At 62.5% G+C, this 18,270-nt stretch overlaps 1 protein-coding gene across 3 annotated transcripts in view; it reads left to right on the forward strand.

Annotated features, from left to right (window-relative positions):
* TCF3 (transcription factor 3) overlaps window positions 1-18,270 on the forward strand; it is a gene marked incomplete at its 5' end in the record, with an annotated part of 34,053 nt that overhangs the window by 13,375 nt on the left and 2,408 nt on the right. The window contains 15 exons of one of the 3 annotated variants that reach the window (XM_079703761.1): window positions 5,522-5,595; window positions 5,756-5,834; window positions 8,526-8,593; window positions 9,868-9,997; window positions 10,697-10,746; window positions 11,965-12,067; window positions 12,150-12,319; window positions 12,410-12,542; window positions 12,943-13,001; window positions 13,103-13,181; window positions 13,955-14,028; window positions 14,393-14,551; window positions 14,626-14,728; window positions 17,312-17,441; window positions 17,630-17,865. In XM_079703761.1, the coding sequence (XP_079559887.1) occupies window positions 5,522-5,595; window positions 5,756-5,834; window positions 8,526-8,593; window positions 9,868-9,997; window positions 10,697-10,746; window positions 11,965-12,067; window positions 12,150-12,319; window positions 12,410-12,542; window positions 12,943-13,001; window positions 13,103-13,181; window positions 13,955-14,028; window positions 14,393-14,551; window positions 14,626-14,728; window positions 17,312-17,441; window positions 17,630-17,865 (1,647 nt within the window). Of the gene's footprint in view, window positions 1-5,521; window positions 5,596-5,755; window positions 5,835-8,525; window positions 8,594-9,867; window positions 9,998-10,696; window positions 10,747-11,964; window positions 12,068-12,149; window positions 12,320-12,409; window positions 12,543-12,942; window positions 13,002-13,102; window positions 13,182-13,954; window positions 14,029-14,389; window positions 14,552-14,625; window positions 14,729-17,311; window positions 17,442-17,629; window positions 17,866-18,270 lie in introns of all 3 variants that reach the window. The other 2 variants (XM_079703759.1, XM_079703760.1) reach the window with 2 other exon arrangements.

Genomic DNA, 18,270 nt, shown 5'->3' on the forward strand with positions numbered 1-18,270 from the left:
TATACTTTCCATGCTCTTATTGTATGTTTTCCCGTCTTTATACTTCTTCCTTGCAGTTGTGCCTGGTGTCTTTTCTTGGGTTGGGTTTGGAAGGCTGTGCTGCTGGTGGTTCTGATGGTTTTAGGGAATGTGCTGAAGCCTCCCATGTCTGGCTCCTTCCGCCTCAGAATTGACGTCACATCTTGTCCTGCAGGAAAGGGTTCTTCCCCACCCCTCCTGTGTGGTATAAATACGTTGTCCTTATTGTGTTCATTCTGCCACTTAGGAGGCTGTCTCCTCACCTGGGAAGTGAGGTTGATGGCGGCCATTTAAGGGTTCAGTGGGATAAACCACAGGAAGTGCCTGGAGCAGCGCGGCACCTGCGGGCTCTGGTGCCTGTTCTTGGGATGGTGTCGAAATTCCACTTAGTTTAACTTAACGCGTGGCCCAGATGGGCTCAGCCTCCCTGCACCATCGCGTCCTCCAGACTCGCAGGGTCTGTGCTGGGACTCCCCTCCCTTGGGGATGTTCTCCAGGGAGGGGTGCGGCTCTGGATGTGCACCTGGCGCCTGCCTTTTGTGAGGGGCAGTGGGTTGGGGGTGGAATTCCCGGGCCCTCGCCTTCCTTCCCTCAGCTCCAGCCCCGTGGGTTGTGTCATCGTGCGCACACAGCCTCCAGGGAGTGCGCGCGTGTTTTTCCGGGTTTTTCTCTAACTCCAGGTTTGGGTGTTTTTCCTGTTCCTCCCGGGATGCCGGCTCCGGTGTCTGGGCTCGTGTTAGGCCCTCGTGTCCGTGGTCTCAGAATCCCCCCTTCCCCGGTGTTTGGGGGCATCTCCAGAACCCACCCTTCTGTTTGATCACCTCTTCTGCATTGTCACTTCTGCCTTGCCGCCTCTGATGCTGCTTTTAAAATCTCTTGTGAATTGGCAGCAAAAACTTATTAGTTTTTCCTGCTTTCGCTCTTCCTCTCTCCCTGAAGCCTTATCTTCCTTCTATTTTACGGCACCCACAAGCTCTGTAGTTTCCTTGACGGCGCATGGTAGTGGTCTTAGATATGCTTCCGTTTCCTGGGATAAATCCTAAATCTGTGAATGTCCATCTTACGTGTTCCACGTTTGTTTCGCCCTGGGCCTGTTTCTTGCAGGGAGGTCCCAGCTGGGATTCTGAGGTCATATTTGGCTGAGCGGTGGGGTGGGCGAGATCCTCCCATCCTCGCCGTTGGGTAGAGGGGTCCCCCTTGAGGCTGAAGCAGGATGGGGTCTTTCTGCTGTTGCTTTGGTCTCGAATCTGAAATTCACAGGAAGGAGGGGGCAGGGCAGTTTCTGCAGCTGGGGGACCCCGTTCCTCTGAATTACCACGCATCTGTGGGCCCCCCACCTGAGGACCAGCTCTGCCCATTGGGGAAGCCTCTGGGGTTGGGGGGTTGCTGCTCCGGGGGTTCAGGAGAGGTTGGGTTGGAGCCAAGCCCTGGTTTGGGGGACCATCTGCTCTTGGAAATAGTGGGCTGTGCCCTCCACTCACTTCCTCTCCAGCCTCAGGTCCGCTTGCTTGGGTGCAGCTCCAGGTCCCCTGTCTCCCCACCCCCAGTTTCAGGGGCAGGAACAGCAAGGGCTGTGAGCCGCTCCGGCACTTTCCTCCAGCCACTTGGAACCTGCTCCCTCTGGCGGGAGCTCCCTGGCGCCCTGGAATTCCTACCAACTTTTGAAACTCTGAAGGCCAGAAACAAGCGTAGCAGCTTGTGAACACGGAGGGGCAAATGAAAAAGGGGGTGCATATAAGCGATGAGAGGGTCTGGGTTTAGGGCACATCGTGCATCTCCCCGCAGCTTTCCTTCAAGTCTGAAGTGATGTAAGAGTGCAGAAGTTGCCCCAAACATCACAGGAAGAGAGGCGAGGACCCCACTGGCCCGTGCAGGGAGGCCCCGGCCCACTTGAGGAAGGACTTTCTCCTGACTCACACCTGTGTTGGTCTTGCCCCTCGTGAGACCCCACGTGCTGGTGAACAGGCCAACATCCCGTTTCTTGGGGATTTTAATTCTAAGGGGAAAAAGCCAGAGGGGGAGCTGATAGTGGCAGGAAGGAAACACTAACGTGAGGACCGGCAGACGGCTGCCCTTAAGGGCTGTTAATTTTTTCTCAGATGTGATCATGGTGCACGGTGGTTATTTTTATTGTTGTTGCTACTTTAGTCTTTACTTGGGGGGGGCCACACGTCCAGCACAGCAGCCGCTTAGCCACACAGGGTCATCTAATTGTGCGTTAATTAACATCTCGTCGAGTGGGGAGGTCTTTCCGCCAGTCCCGTAGCAGCTGCTTGTGACTCCAGGAGGATGGCACCGCAGGAGGATGGCACCTCCGGAGGACATTGTGATTGGTTAGATATCAGAGCAATGAAGAAGCCAAAAACAGATATTTGTCGAGGTTTTTGGGGGGCCAGCCCTGTTCAGGCAACGCTGGGGACGGGGCCAGCGAGGCGACCTCCCTGACAGGGGATGAAGGATTAGCAGGTGTGGGGACTGCTGGGGCAGAGCTTGGGTCGGGGTTGGGGATCTGCTCAATTGTTGGGCAGGGAGGAGTGAGCTGGGGGCGAAGGGTGGTGAGGGAGGGGTCTGGTCTTTACCCTGAGAGCAGTGGGGAACCATGGGAGAGGCTAGGAGGAGGGGGGAGAGGCAGGTTTGGCTTCCGGAAGCTCCATCAGGCTGCTCGGGGTGGAGTGTGGGCAGGAGTGGGGGGGACACTGCTGTACAGATGGGGCTTGACCCAGGGGACACAGGGCCGAGCCAGGCTCTGATCCGAGGCCACGGGTGGGGGGCAGTGGGGTGAGAGAAGGGGAGAGGACGGCTCCCGGGATTTAGCCCAGGCACCCGGGCGAGGGGGTGCTGACAGAGCTGGGGCTGCAGGACGAAGCCCCTGACCACCGAGGCTATGCGACAGGTTTGTGGTGGGGATGGAGCAGGGCCATGCCTAGGCCCTGTGACTACGCCTTCCCCACACTCCAGGTACCGAAGTCTGCTAGTCTGGCTACTTTCTACGGAGGGACTGGCTCCTGGAATCTTCTCTGTGCCTGGGTCAGCAGACCTTCCCTGTAAAGGGCCAGACAGTTTGTATCGCAGCTGATCTCTGTGTTGTAACTAGCACCGCTGTATACAGGGAACAAACGTCCGTGGCCATGCGCCAATAAAACTTTACTGACAAAAGCAGGCAAGGGCCAGACTTGGTCCAGTCACAGTTGGCACACCTGCCCTGGAGGAATCAGCCGGGACGGAGGCCACTCAGAGGGGCCCGCCCCCCCCATGTCATCCAGCCAAGGGGGCGTCCGGCTGGGGCCCGGGCTGGGCGGGCCCAGCTGTGCCACACTGGTCATCCTGGCGGCAGCAGTTCTGTCACCTGGGGTGACTTGGGATCAGATCTGAAACTCCGAGGGGCGGTCGGCGCCCCTGGGCACACCCAGCCCTCTGCTCGATTGATCGATCTCCCACCTCTTCCTGGGGGCAGGGCCCAGTCTGAGCAGAGAGATGACCTTTCCGGGAGCTGCCCTGCCACCACTTCACCTCCAGCACTTTAAAAAGAAAAAATTATACTGCGTCAGCAACGTCTTATTCTATTAGTACATTTTAATTAGAACGTGAACAAGAGATGTTATGAATATTCATGATCGGTTATTTAAAATGCATAATTAACCAGCGGGGGGTTAATATCTATTAATGGCAGCGGTGGGGGAGGGCCCCTCCCTCGTTCTGTCGTCCGGTCTCCAGCATCGGGGAGGCTGGGGCTGGGTTGGGGGGTTTTACCAGAAAGGGCAGAGCAGGGCCTGGGTTCTTCTGCCCGAAGCTTGTGGGGCCCAAGTTGGAGGGGTCCCTGGGTGTCGGCCCCAGGAGCGCCCATCACCCTGCCAGCCCTCGGGGGGTGGGAAGGCCTTGCTTTGGCCTTGGACCTGGCCTCCTGCTCTTGCTCAAGGGTCCTGGCGACTCTGGGGCCCGTGGTGGATGCCCTGGGGGTGGGGGACCCAGAGTGGAACGAACTCGTGGGTGGGCACCGGAGAGCGAGGGGATGACAAGTAAGTGGCCGTGGAGGGAAACTGGGGCTCGGGTGCTGGCCCTTCGCCCAGGGTCACCCCCCTTCACCAGTTGCTCTCGTCGCCAGAGCCCAAGTGGGGACTCAGGACCTTGGGATGCAGACACCCCAAACCTGGTGCCAAATGTTAGATGGATTTGTGGAGACCATGGGAGCTCTGTCTGACCCCCTGCCCGCCAAGGCGGCCTCCAGCTCCTCATTGTAATCACATTGGAAATTTTTGATTAGGAAACAGAATCTAACCGAGGTATATGAATATTTATCAGACTGGGAGATTAATATGCATATTATGCAAATCAGACAGCAATTAAACACCAACTCTCCAGGGGAATGATTAACTCAAAAGGCACCAAAAGAGAAGGATGCAATTTGAAAGAAGTTTCTGGTACAGATGCGCAGAGGAGGGCAGGGTGAAGGATTCTGGCTGGGGTGTTCGGGATGTCCACCACGTGGGGTCGGGGGTGGGGTGGGGCACGTCCCTGGCACAGATGGCAGGGCTGGGCACGGCCTCTCCGGCCCAGCCTGGCCTGGGCAGGTTTGACTCAGACTCGTACGTGGATACCCCCAGCCCTGCAAAGTAGGGCGTGTTTGTGACCCCATCTGAAGAGGAGGGAAACTGAGGCACAGCTGGGAGGGGCCCGGGGACTGCTCCCGTTCTGCTTGTCCAGGCCCTGAGCCCCGTGGCCCCTGATGCACGGTGTTGGAGCCCACCCGCCCAGGAAGGGTGCAGGCCCGTGTGCCTGCCTGCTGGGAAGATCCGGGTCCTGGGCTGGGCCCCTGGGCAAGTGTTCAGGGAGATAAGGGCCCTGCCCTGCCCACCCTCCATCCAAGGTCCTTGTCCCCACGGTGGCTAACCCTGCCACACCTGGGCCTCAGGGCCCCGCCTATCTTATGGGATTGGATTTCTCCTTCCCTGCCCGCCAGCCTGGCGGGTAGTTGGGTAGTCGGGTAGTCGATAGTTGGCACCAGCTGTTGCTTCAACAAAGGGTCGGCCCCGCCTCTTGAATTGGCAGAGATGGGAAGGGGGAGGCTCCCACTCTGGAGATGAGAGATCCTCCCTCATCCCCATTCCCTGACGCCTTCATGAGCCTGGGCCAGAGGGAGGGACTTGGGCCTGGGGAGGGAAGCCCAGAGTGTGAGTGAGGGCTCCGTCCAGGGTGGGCTGGGGGCTGGACGGGAGGGTAGAAGTGTGCCAGCAGCAATGGCAAGTTTGCCAGCAGCTGGTGGTGGAATTGTTTCTTGGGCCGTGGACCCGGAGGTCTGCTTAGTGCCGGTGTGTCCGGGGTGCTTGCCGCTGGCAGTGGTGTCACCATGGGTAGTGCTAGGGTGCATCTGGACGGGCTTCAGCACCAGGCTGGGTCGGGAGGGGCCTGGAAAGCTTCCCAGGTCGAGTGAGGGCTCCCCGAGGCAATGCGGCTGGTGTGGAGCGGCCGGGAGCCGGGCCCCTAACCCTGCCTTCCTGCCCTGCAGGTCTCGAGGACCGGCCCAGTTCGGGCTCGTGGGGCGCCGGCGAGCAGAACAGTTCCTCCTTCGACCCCAGCCGGGTGAGGAGCCCGTGGAGGCCTGAGACCCTGTGGTGGGGGTGGGGGTGGGTGGGCGTGAGGAGAACCCTGGCCTGGCCTGCAGGGGCTCTGTGGCGCGCGGTTGCATCCTGACCCGGAGGTGTCCCCGAGCCTCCCTCATCCCTGCCCGTGCCCCCCACAGACCTACAGTGATGGCGCCCACTTCAGTGAGTCCCACAGCACCCTCACTTCATCCACATTCCTGGGACCTGGGCTCGGAGGTGAGTGTCCACGTGGTCCCTGCCCCCACCCCCGTGCCTGCTCGGTCCTTGAGCACCGGGGCTTCCGGGATGGCCACCCAGCGCAGAGGACACAGGTGGGGACCAGCCAGGTGCCTGCCGGGAAGTGGACTCCGGATTCCCGACAACCTGGGGAGGCCGAGTCTGAGGCCGGCCCCCTCACCTGCTCTCCCCAGAGCACCGGCATCCTGACCGTGAGAATCAGGATCGGGACCTGGATGAGGGTCCCCTCTCTAGCCCCAGTTTCCCGACCTGCAGGGATGGGGATTCTCACAGAGCTTTCTGCGTAGCCAGTGGTAAGGAATCACTTGGCTCCCCAGGCCCGAAGGCCCACCCCCATCTTGCAGATGAGCAGACTGAGGCTCAGCGAGAAGGGACCCAGCCTCTGGGACCCTCAGGCCCTGGTTGGGTGTCTGAGCGCTGGCCCTGCTGAGCCTGGGCCCTCCCTGTTCTGAGGGAGTGTCGGGGTGACTGCAAAGCTGGCATCTCTGGGGGTTGAAAGGGGCCAGGGGGTGGGTCAACTCCCGCCTCAGGGCCTGGGCTGCGCACTCCCGGTGCTCCTGAGACACGAGGTCCTTGCACATGATAGCCGGGTGAGGTAGGCTCCTTTGGTGCCATCCCCAGCGGTTCCCAGGCCGAGGTGCATGGCGGCGGGGTTGGTGGCTGCTGGGGGAGGTGGGTGAAGTCTGGTTGCCAGGCCCAGCCAACCAGTGGGGCAGCCAAGGCCGGAGGGCCTGGGGTCCAGCCCTTGTGGGCTGGCGCATGGAAGGAGCCGGATGGGCGAGCGTGGCCTGGGCGCAGTCCCGGGCGGGGAGGGGGAGCACTGTGTCTGGCGGGAGTCTGTGTGCATCTCCCAGACCGGGAGGTGAGGGCTGGCCGGGTGGCCTCTGCACCTGCTGCGACACCGCTTCCCCTCTGCTGTTCCTTCCTCCGGCTTCTTCCTGGCACAGGCAGTTGCCACGGCCGGGCCTGGTCAGCAGGGCCCAGAGACCAGCTGTGTCACACACCCACCACACGCCCCAGTGGCTGAGGAGCTCAGAGAGTGCAGCAGGGAGCCCAGGCCAGGCCCAGGGAGACAGTGGGGAGTTGGGCGCAGTTTCGGCCTCCCTGGGCCCTGGTTTTCTTGCCCGTGGACTGGGGCTGGTGATAGCCATGGTGGGGCAGCAGGCGGTGAGTGCCAGGCCCAGGGGGTGAAGGTCACTCTGTTCCCGTGCGGCCCCCAACCTGGTCCAGCTCCTCGATGAGACCTGGTGGTTCTGCTCTTGGTGTCTGTCCTCCTTCTCCCTCTCATACCCTGATGCCCGGGCCCGGTGCATGGCTTGGGTACCTGCTGTATACCCACAGGGCTCGTGGTCCTCGCAGGTCCCCTCCCAGAACCTCTGCTTTCTCTCCTTGCCTCCCTCAGCCTTCCTTTCAGGATGCCCCTGCTTGGTGCCTGCTGTACGCAGGGTCAAACCACAGCAGCCCCACCCTGCAGTGGGGAGCCCAGAGCCCTGGCTGGGCCGGCCAGCTTTGCTTCCCATGGCCACCCTGGGAAGGGAGGGAGGAGTGCACCCTCTGGACTGGGGGCGAGTCCCCTCTGGCCTCCAGGCTGTGGTTTGTTCATCCCTAAATGGGCCCTGTGTCGCCTGCCCTGAGCTTGAGCTGGTGGGCGTGGCCTGTGGGGCATCTGCTGTGTTAGTAGGAGTGTGGTCCTTCTCCCTGCCCCCTAAATGGCATTTGCTCCAAGAGTCCACTTGAAATTGTCCTTTTAAAATCAAGGGGAGAGGGAATTCCCTGGTGGTCCGGTGGTTAGGACTCGGCACTTTCACGGCCGAGGGCACAGGTTTGATCCCTGGTCGAGGAACTGAGGTCCCACAAGCTGCGCAGCATGACCAAAAAATAAGTAAAAATATTCAAGAAATAAATGGATAAAGGGGAGAATTCCCGCCCCCCGCACCCAGTTTGAGAATAAACCAAATTAGTCAAGCATTCTGATTCCTTGCTTACGGTAAGGCTGGTTAAGGTCCACCCTCAGTCAGGATAGGTGCCCAGCTGAAGCCAGAAACAAACTGAAATTGTTCAGGTACTGATGGATCCAGGGACCTGCTTCAGGCCAGGCTGGATCCAGGTGTTTGTGTAGCTGCAGGAGTCTGTTCACACCAGCTGCTCTCTCGGGCAGGCTGTCCCCCCACAGCTCGGTCTTCCCCACCCACACAGAGGAAGGGCTCCTTCGCACCGAGTGGCTTGAATCAGCGTCCCCAGGGATGTCACATGCTTGTTCGTGAGCTGACCCTGTCCAGGAGCCCAGGGCCTGGGTGCCGAAACTTGCAAGATACCAGGGACCTCGACCTGTCCCCTGGGAACCCAGCACCCTGGGGAGTTGACACCTCATGACCTTGAAGAGAGGAAACCAAAGCTTGAGAAGGGCGGGGGTGGGGAGCTAAGTCGGTGCTGTCCCGCTTTGGGGATGGGGCACGTGGGGGCCCTGGCGGGTTTGCAGAATCCTCTGTGGGTCGTCCGGGGATAGCGTCTGGCTGGAACCCCACTTGTCCCTCGGCCCCATGCCACTTGATGGGGAGACCAGTGTCCCACCACGGTTTTCAGTGTTGTGCACTTGTGGAGCGCCTGCTGTATGCGGGCATGTGCCGGCCTCTGGGTCAGCTCTGGGTGATCCTCCTTCCTTTTCCCCAGGCAAGGGCGGCGAGCGGGGCGCATACACCCCCTTTGGGAGAGACGCGGGGGTCGGCAGCCTGACTCAGGTGAGGCTGCGTCTGCAGGGTGGGCAGGGGAGGGCATGGGTCCCATCAGCCCCCAGCGGCCCTTGGAGCCTGGAGAGCCCCTGTCTCCAGACTAGGGGGCAGCGCAGGTGGTTAGGGACGGGGGGTATCCAGTGGGGGCCACAGTCACCTCTTGACTTTTCACCCCACCTTGTATTCCCTAGTTTTAATTTGAAACAAATTCGTCCCAATTGCCTCCTGATCTGTGAAGGCTTAGCCAAGTGCTGGTCACTCTCCAGCAGACGCTGAAACAGGCCCAGGCCCTGGGCCAGGCTGGGTGGGTTGTTGATGGGGAAAGGGGAGGCTGGGGTCCAGCCTGTGGGGCCCTGTGCACAGCTGAAGGGGTTCCAGGAGACACCTGCCCGCCCACCGGCCCCCAAGTGGCAGGGAAACCGAGGCCAGCCAGGCAGACGAGGCCTGACCCTTGCTCCATGCCCCCAGCCTTGTGGTCCAGCCTTGTCACAGTCCCCGGCCTGGGCGAGATTGTCACCCGTGGCCACCCCACTGGGATGCTGACGGGCCATTTGCCTGTCACAGTGGTCCCTTGTGGCCTCCTGTCCTGGTCTCTGCCTGGGTCTCTCTCCCGCCTCACGCCCGAGGGCTTTTTCCCTGCCCCTGCCTGCAGTTCTGGAACCTCAGGGTGCAGCTAGGCCCTGCTGCAGGCAGTGCCGCCTGTGTGCACACTGGGCCTCAGCCAGGTCACAGCCACTGAGTGCCTGTGGGGCCCCAGGTCGTCGGCCAGGGGCAGAACTTGCATGGCCCCATCTGTCCCCATGATGCCCCTGAGCCGTGGAATGTCTGACATGCTCATTTCACAGACAGGAAAGCCGAGGCTTTCCACTGCACCTCGAACCCCACTCACTGTTGCTTTCCTGGGAAGAGAGTCTATTTCAAACTCATGTCTGCGAGATTAAACCGTTTACCTTAAAAAAAACGTGGGGGGGCATACGTACAAAGTACGTAGATTCCCTTGACACCTGAAGCATAGTTGTGCCCGTTTAGTGCCCAGACAGCGACACATCTTCAGGCTTGAAGGTGTTTCTCTCCCCGTCTTTTTCCTTCATGAAAATGAATCGGTAGGTCTTAGATAAGAGAAACGCCACCGGTGTCAGCAGGGAGGAACCTACGCCCCCAGGTCACTGTCACCCCAGGACCCTGCAATTGGCCTGGGCCCTCACTCTTGCCTTTGTTGTTTTAAACCAGAATGGCCTGGGGGCTGGGCAGGGGACCAGCTGCTAACCCTCCCCCTCCCTCAGGCCAGCTTCCTGCCCAGCGAGCTGGCCCTCAGCAGCCCGGGGCCGCTGTCCCCCTCAGGCGTCAAAGGCGGGCCCCACTATTACTCCTACTCTGGTCACCCTCGGCGGAGAGCGGCAGATGGCAGCCTGGGTGAGTGGGGCGGTGGCGGGGCAGTGGGGACGGCGGTCCCCGTGGGTCCTGGCGGTCGTGTCCTGTGAGGTTGGGCAGCGCTGAATTGGCGCGGCGAGGGTCCCACAGCCCTTGGTCGCTTCCCTGGCCATACACACCCTGCGCACCGTGCGGTTCTCTCGAAAGACGCTTCGTTTAGCGAGGTTGCTTTGATTCAGTGATGCTAAAGTCACCCACCCAGAAGTACACAGGTGCCAACGCGGGCCCACAGCGAGCGGGACCGGGACCGGGACCCCGGCTTCCCGTCCGGGCCGCACTGGAGCCAGAAGGTCAGCGGCACCTGGCAACCATGGAGGCGCCCAAGCCAGGGTTGGGGCTTAGCAGTTTCGGCGAGGGGGGAGCTTGCAGGTCTGGGACTCGGCGACCGGGCGGCTGCCAGGAGCTGGGGCTCGGGGAGCAGGCACCGGCTCCCATGTCCATGAACCCTGCGACCCGGCTCCCGGCACACACCCGCCCTCTGAGTTCGCCACATGGGCCCGAGGCTGGTTTAAGTCATTCTCTTAGTAGGGGAGCTTGGGGGTCTCTTCTCCGAGCTGCAGGGTGGGGCTGTCTCCCACCCCCTAATGACAGGAGTGTCCAAGCGGGAAGGGCCCCCTGCACCCCTCCCAGTGGTGAGGGCGGGAGCCTGGCCGGGGGTGCTCACTCCTCTTGTCCCAACAGACACGCAGCCCAAGAAAGTCCGGAAGGTGCCTCCGGGTCTCCCGTCCTCGGTGAGTTGTGGGACAAACGGGCCCCACAGGCCGAGCGCCTCTCGTGACCCCCTCCCGAGGGTGGGCCGGCCCTGCGTGGGGTCTGACGAAAGCCCCATGGGCTCAGCTGGACTTCTTCCCTGAGGCCCCAGCCCTGAGGTAGCCAGGAAGTCCTTCCTTGGGTCTAGCCTGGGTCCCTCCTGCTTTAAGAGAAGGTGGTTTCCTCTGGCCGAGACACCTCAGAAAGGGCGTGAACGGGGTTCTGGAAGCGGGAGCAGGCAGGCGTCCTGGCGGCCAGTTAGAGGGTTTCCCGCCCCGTCCGCCCTGCTTGGGGCTGCCCTCTGTCCTCACCCCGATGCCTGGTGGCTGGCGGGCTGCCAGGCCCAACAGACAGTGCCGAGCCGTCAGCGGCTCCCAGCACCGTGCTCCCGAGACTTAATCACGTTGGGGAAAAAAGGCAATTTGCTGGCCTCCCCGGCTCGGCCACCACCCTCTCTGCTTGCCTTCTGTGCTGAGCCCTGGAGGCTGATCTGGCCCGTACCAGGCCGCAGGCCCAGAGGCTGTTTTAAGACTCAGCTCGTGATGTCACATCCTGGAACGTCAGAGCTGAGAGGCCCCTGAGCCCACTTTGTCCCACCATCTCTTGGCACTTGCACCCCGCTTTCTGCTCCAGTGCCGGGGCAGATGTGGCCAGTTGACCCCAGCACTTTCCTGCAGTGCCCAGCTGATCAGGGTCGGCGCCGATCCTTGAAAGTGTTTGCTGTCTCACTGCTCTGGGGCAGCTGGGGCAGAATATTCACCCGGGGCCCTGCCTCTGAGCCCCCCAGGTCTTGTGTGATCAGGGCTGGGGTTAAGGCAGGTTCCAGTGCTGGGGGGTGGCACAGCTGGGCTCTGCTGGATCAATAGGAGTTTACTGGATTAAGGAGGGAAAAGGCAGTCTGGGCTGGGGGTCCAGTCTACAGAGGCCTCAGGCGTAAGGCTGGGACTGTGGGGAGGGCAGCAGGTGGGGGTGAAGGAGGAACAGCAGAGAGAGGTGGTAACATGAGCAAAGCCTCAGACGCGGGGCCAAGGTGCGGTTTTAGAGGGAAGGTTTGGAGAAGCACAGGGAAGTGGGCGGTGGGGTGGACAGTCCTCCAGGTGGAGGGGGAGACCAAGGAGGGGGAGCTGCGGGGCGGGGGCTGGCCGGTCCCTACCCGGCCCGGCCCCTCCTGCCTCACCATGCCCGCTGGCCCAGCACAGGTGTACCCACCCAGCTCAGGTGATGACTATAGCAGGGACACTGCCGCCTACCCACCCACCAAGACCTCCAGCGGCACCTACCCTGCTTCCTTCTACGTGGCAGGTACTTGAGGGCTCGCCCGGGTTGCCTGGGGTGGGGCCCGGGCTCCCTCTGCCCACCCACCTCACCATTTCCCTCTCCGCAGACGGCAGCCTGCACCCCTCGGCCGAGCTCTGGAGCTCCCCAGGCCAGGTGGGCTTCGGGCCCATGCTGGGTGGGGGCTCATCCCCCCTGCCCCTCCCGGCAGGTGGCGGCAGCTCCGTGGGCGGCAGTGGCAGCGGTGGGTTTGGCGGCCTGCACCAGCACGAGCGCATGGTAGGCCCCATGGGGTGGCCGTGGCCGGGGCGGGGGAGGTGTGTGGGCAGTGCTGCATCTGACCCCTCCTACCCCGTCCCCCGCACACAGGGCTACCAGCTGCACGGAGCAGAGGTGAACGGCGGGCTCCCGGCTGTGTCCACCTTTTCCTCGGCCCCCACGGGCGCCTACAGCAGTGTCTCCAGTCACACACCCCCCGTCAGCGGGGCCGACAGCCTCCTGGGTATGGCCCCCTCACCCCACACCCCCGGTGGGCTCAGGATCCAGCCCTGGGTATCATCATTAACCGCATCCCCCTCGCCTGGCTAGGGCTCCCTCAGATGTTTCAAAGTGGCTCCTCGATGCGTAGGTCCCACTGTTCATTTGGGGAAACTGAGGTGCAGCGAGGGGGCTGCTCACCCCGAGCCCCGCAGCCTGCCTGTCCCCAGAGCACTGTGGAAGCACGTGGCGAGGCTTCAGGAGACGCCCGACTGAGACCGGGGCTGCCCAGGGCCAGGCTGCGGCATCCGTGCAAGCAGCTGCATGCAGAAGGGAGCTCCCCGTCAGCCAGGGCGAGTAAGCCCGGCCCAGGTGCTGGGGCTGCTGCATCCCAGAGGCTGGGCCTCACCTCTCTCCACCCACAGGCTCCCGTGGAACCACGGCCAGCAGCTCTGGGGACGCCCTTGGGAAGGCGCTGGCCTCGGTGAGACTCGGCATGTGGTGGGTGGCTGGGTTGGTGACCCAGGAGGCTGACTCCTGACCAGCCACGTGGTGGCCCTTTCTCTCTCCCTGTCCCCGTCACAGATCTACTCCCCAGACCAGTCAAGCAATAACTTCTCATCCAGCCCCTCCACCCCCGTGGGCTCCCCACAGGGCCTGGCAGGTCTGTGCACCATGCTGGGGGAGGGGAATGGGTCTGCTGACTCTAGCCCCGGGTGGGTGCGGAGCTGGACAGACCACATGCCTCAGAGCTCACGTTCCCATGGCTGTCAAGGAGGGCTCCCTAGAGGATGGGGGGCTTCCAAGCCAACGCTCCTAGGTCACAGCAGAGGCAAAGGTCAGGAGGCGCGACACAGCAGGCCATGCGTTGTGAGCATAAGGGGCACGTGGGATCCAGCGGGGGGGCCTGGGATGCCCAAGAGGCAGAGCAGCCGGCCCGAGGCTCCCGCCTGGACTCCAGGATGTGGGCATGTTGGCGTTTATTCACCCCAAAAACTGTTAGGCACCTACTGTATGCCTCATGTTCATCTTTGCCAAGGGGGCCGGATCCCCTGTCCCTAAGAGGGTGCACCCGGGGCTCAGCCAGGGGCCGCGGAGAAGTGAGGGCCACGGTCTCCGGAGGGCGCACAGGCCTGCACGGTGCCTCTGGGGCTCTGGTGGGGTGGGACTGGGAGGGGCCGCCTGCCCCGTGGGTTTTGCAGTTGGAGAAACTGAGGCTCAAAGTCGTGACCTGCCCACTGGGTTCACACCCCAGCCTGGCTGAGATTCAGACCAGGGGTCCTTAGACCGCCCTGTGGGCATGGGAGCCCCTGTGTGGCCAGTCTGGGCATCACAGCCGCAGACTCCTGGCCCAGCCTTTCTCCTTCCCTGGGTCAGGCTGCGCAGACACCCCACCCCCACACTCCCCCATCACTCACGTGCATCTGCCCCTTCCAGGGACATCACAGTGGCCTCGAGCAGGAGCCCCCGGTGCCTTATCGCCCAGCTACGATGGGGGTCTCCACGGCCTGGTGAGTGTCCTGGGGGCCGGGGAGGGTGCACCCTCATGGGAGCGCGGGGAGCAGAGGTGCTTGTGAACACATAGGGACACCCGTTTGGGGTTGGGGGTGGCTTCGCATGTCTGCCATGGCCACAAAGCCACATCCTGTAAGGTCTCAGGTGTTGTGGAAACAGCAGAACGTGCGACAGGATAGGTGCCCCTTGACCAGGTTAAACTTCTCAGCTAATTTGTTGGGAATAGGGTCCAAAGCTGGTGGGTGGCCAAAGCTGTGGCTGTGGCCCATGGCCCATGTCCCATGACGGGCAGCTAGGCTGTTGGCAGCTGTATGGGGTCCCGGCAGCCCAGGCCCCTCACCCCTGTCCACCCCACAGCAGAGCAAGATGGAGGACCACCTGGACGAGGCCATCCACGTCCTCCGCAGCCATGCTGTGGGCACAGCGGGGGACGTGCACGGACTGCTGCCCGGCCACGGGGCGCTGGCCTCGGGCTTTGCTGGCGCTGTCATGCCACTGGGCGGGCGGCACGCTGGCCTGGTGAGTGCTGGGCGAGGGCAGGCTGGGGGGTCAGCCGGGGCTAGGCCAGCACTGATAACCCCCCTTGTCCACAGGTGGGCAGCAGCCACTCGGAGGACGGCCTCTCCAGCAGCGGCGGCCTTGTGCACAACCACGTGGCCCTCCCCGACCTCTCCCGGCCGTCTGACTCCTACAGCGGTAAGTCCCTGTGACGTCCCCTGCATAGGGGTGGCTGCACCCCAGGGTGGCCCGTGCCGTGGTGGGCGTCACTACTCCTTGGAGCCACATTCCTCCTCTGGAAAATGGGGACTGAGAGCCACCCGCCAACCTTCCAGGCGGCCTGTGGGCTCTGGACTGTCTACCCCCATCTCCAGTTGAGGAAACTGAGGTCCAGGGTAACTAACTGGGCACTGGTGTGGAGGGTGGGGGGAGATGCCCCCTGCCACATCACCGAAGCCCTACCTGGCCTGGTGCCAGGATCCCACAGGGGTTGGGAGGGGCCCTGCTGCTTCTGGGGTGGGTTGCTACCTCTCTTGTCTGTTCACCCGGTCAATTGGGAGAGTCCCAAAAGGCATATGTGGAGCGTCCACTGCACATCTGGCACTTTTCTCGGCACCAGGGAACAAAACAGATCAGGCAGAGAAAGGGGGTGACTTGTGCGGAAACTGGAAGGTGAAGGAAGTGTGTCAGGATGAGTGCTGGGGAGAAAGTTGTGTGGGGAGGGTGGTGCACGCGTGCAAAGGCACTGGGGCAGAGCCGTGCCTTGTGTGTTGGAGGAACAGCAAGGAGGTCCTTGTGTCTGGAGCAGAGTGAGCGAGGGGGAGAGAGGGAGGAGGGCAGGGACGGGGGAGGGGACGGGGACGGGGCAGGTCATGCAGGGCCTTGGGGAGGACTTGGGCTTTTACCCCAGGGAGGTGAGGGCCCTGGAGGGCTGTGGGTAGAAGAGGGGCGGGGCCTTGCTCAGGTGCTCATAGACGCCCTCTGGTGGCTGCTGCTGGAAGGACAGACGGGGGGGGGCTTGGGTTGGAAGTGGGAAACGGGGCAGAGGGGACTGCTGTTCCAGGAGGAATGGTGTGGGTGGATGCTATGGACTGGCCTGCGAGGGGCCGAAGAGGGGCAGTGGTGGGCGATTTCCAGGTGCTTTGAAGGATTTGCAGATGTGGAGGAGGAGGTACGGTTCCAGTCTGTAGGTGGGGTCTCGGGGTCCTTGGCACACGGTGGAGTTGATGGTGGGGAGCCTGGGCAAGTCCCAGGTGGGGCAGGGTCTCAGGCGGGGCCAGGGTCCCGGGCAGATTGGGGGGCGGGCGCTGAGGGGCCTGGAGGAGGGTGCACGACGTTGGATGCTGAGTTGAGGGGCCCCGTCAGGGCAAGTGGGGCAGCGTTGGTGGAGTTCTGGGTTGTTAACTGCCCAGGGAAGGTAGCGAGAGGGGGCGAAGTCACTGGGCACGAGGTTATCCACAGAAGGGGGTAACGGTGGCAGGCTTGCGCATGCCCACCGGGGTTTGGGGCCCTGGGTGTCAACAGGGACCCATCCCAGGGTCAGTTAATGCTGACCCTGCAACAGCTGGTGAGACCAAGGCCTGGAGAGGATCCAGGACTCCACCCACCCTGCCCCCATCGACCTGGTGAAAAATACGCTGTGCCATATGCTGCGCGCATTTGACAGCAAGGCCCCCCTGAACCCACCACACAACCCTCATGCCCACCTGAGGACCCTGCGGCCCCAGAACCAGCCTGACCCCAGAACCAGCCTGACTCTTGACTCGTGCTTCCTGGGTGTCTAGATTTTGTCACTCCACACCTGGGTGGCGTCTGGGGACATCTTTGGCTGTTACAGGGGCAGGGATGCCGCTCAGCCCGCACAGGGCCCAGGACGCCCCAGCCTGGTGGCAGCAGTGCTGAGGGAGCCCCCGAGCTGGTCTCTTAAGCACTGCCCCCGTCCTGCGGTTCAGCTGCGGGAGAGCCCAGGCCAGTCCCGCGGCCACGTGGCAGTTTCAAGCAGCTGTTTCAAGCAGCTGTGTGTTCTCGGCCGTGGGTCTCTTTATGTGGCATGGGGGTTTTGTGTGTCGTTGTCCTACTGGGTGGCTTTCCCAGCCGACTGCTTGCTCAGCTTCCATGGAAGGACCAGCCCTGGCCTCACGGGACACTAGGTCCCGCCCCACCCTGGGCCCACGCGTGGGCGCTTTACCGAACCTTCCGAGCGTGTCTCCTGGTGGCGGGTGTGATTCTGGGTTGGAGGGTTGCTGGGCACACACGTGCCCGCCTTTTCCAGATAAGGTGGAAAAAGTGTTTTCCAGAGCGGTCACACCCATAAGCGATACTCAGACCGGCAGCATTTTCGCATTTCCTGAAGCGTTGACGCAGATTGCAGGCTCCTGGGGGCCCTCCCTGCTCCCCTCGGGCTTCTTCATCACGTCTGCACTGACTTGTAGCAGTTCTTTGGGATCGTGGGGACCTGCCCTTTACTGGCTTGTACGTGACGGCGTCTTCTGTCCAGTGGCGCAGCCGCTTATTTTCTCGGTGATGAGAAGTTCTCAATTCGATACATTCAAGTTTATCGATTTCTGTTTCTTTTGAGGATAGCTCCTTAGCGTTTTAGGAAACAATTTTCCGCCCCTGAGTGGCCACGACATTTCGGCGCACTTTCTTCTGAAGGCCTTTCAGTCCGTGGGGTCTGGAACGGGTGCCCGCATGTGGCGTGAGGCCGGTGTCCCGCTCTCGGTGGGCTTCTGGGTGGCTTGCCGTTGCGCACGGAGGCCCCTGACTCCGAGCCCGTTGCAGATCTCGGGCGCGGCGCTGCCCCGGGGCCCGGCGACATCAAGCGGGAGGAGCAGGAGGACGGAGAGAACGTGGCGGCCGACACCGCCGAGGACGAGAAGAAGGACCTCAAGGCCCCACGCGCCCGGACCAGGTGCCGCCCCCCCCACCCCCCCGGACGGCTGCGCACGCACACGGGGCCCCCCTCAGGGCGCCGGCTGCGCATGCGCACGGGGCCTTTCAGGGCGCCCGTGCACACGCACGGGGCGCCGGCTCCCGAGGTCGCGGCAGGCCCTTGCCCGGCACCGCCTCACTGTCTCCCTCTGGCCCCTGGCCCCATAGCCCGGACGAGGACGAGGACGACCTTCTCCCCCCAGAGCAGAAGGCTGAGCGGGAGAAGGAGCGCCGGGTGGCCAATAACGCGCGGGAGCGGCTGCGGGTCCGAGACATCAATGAGGCTTTTAAGGAGCTGGGGCGCATGTGCCAGCTGCACCTCAACAGTGAGAAGCCCCAGACCAAACTGCTCATCCTGCACCAGGCCGTGTCGGTCATCCTGAACCTGGAGCAGCAGGTGCGAGGTCAGTGGGGGCGCCGCTCCCCTCCCCCACTGCTGCCCTCGCTCTCCCCTGCTCCCTTCCTGGAGCCCACCTCCCCTGCGTGACATCCCCCGCTGTGACCTTCCTCCCTCCCCCTGTGACCTTTTCTCTGCAGTGACCTCCCCCTGCTGACTTTCCGCTTCCTACAGTGACCAGTCCCCCTTCAGTGACCGTTTCCCATCTCCCATCTCCCTGCTGTGACTATCCCCCCAGTGACCATCCTCCTCTGCAGTGACGGTTCCCTCCTCAGTGACCATCTCCCTCCTGACCGTGGGCCCTCTGCCTGGCCAGGCCCCATTGCCGCCTCTGGTGGTTTTTTTTGGCCGTGCTGCGTTGGCAGGCGGGATCCTAGTTCCCCAACCAGGGATTGAACCTGTACCTCCTGCA

Source organism: Hyperoodon ampullatus (assembly GCF_949752795.1).
Source record: "Hyperoodon ampullatus genome assembly, chromosome: 4".
NCBI classification, from domain to species: domain Eukaryota; kingdom Metazoa; phylum Chordata; class Mammalia; order Artiodactyla; family Ziphiidae; genus Hyperoodon; species Hyperoodon ampullatus.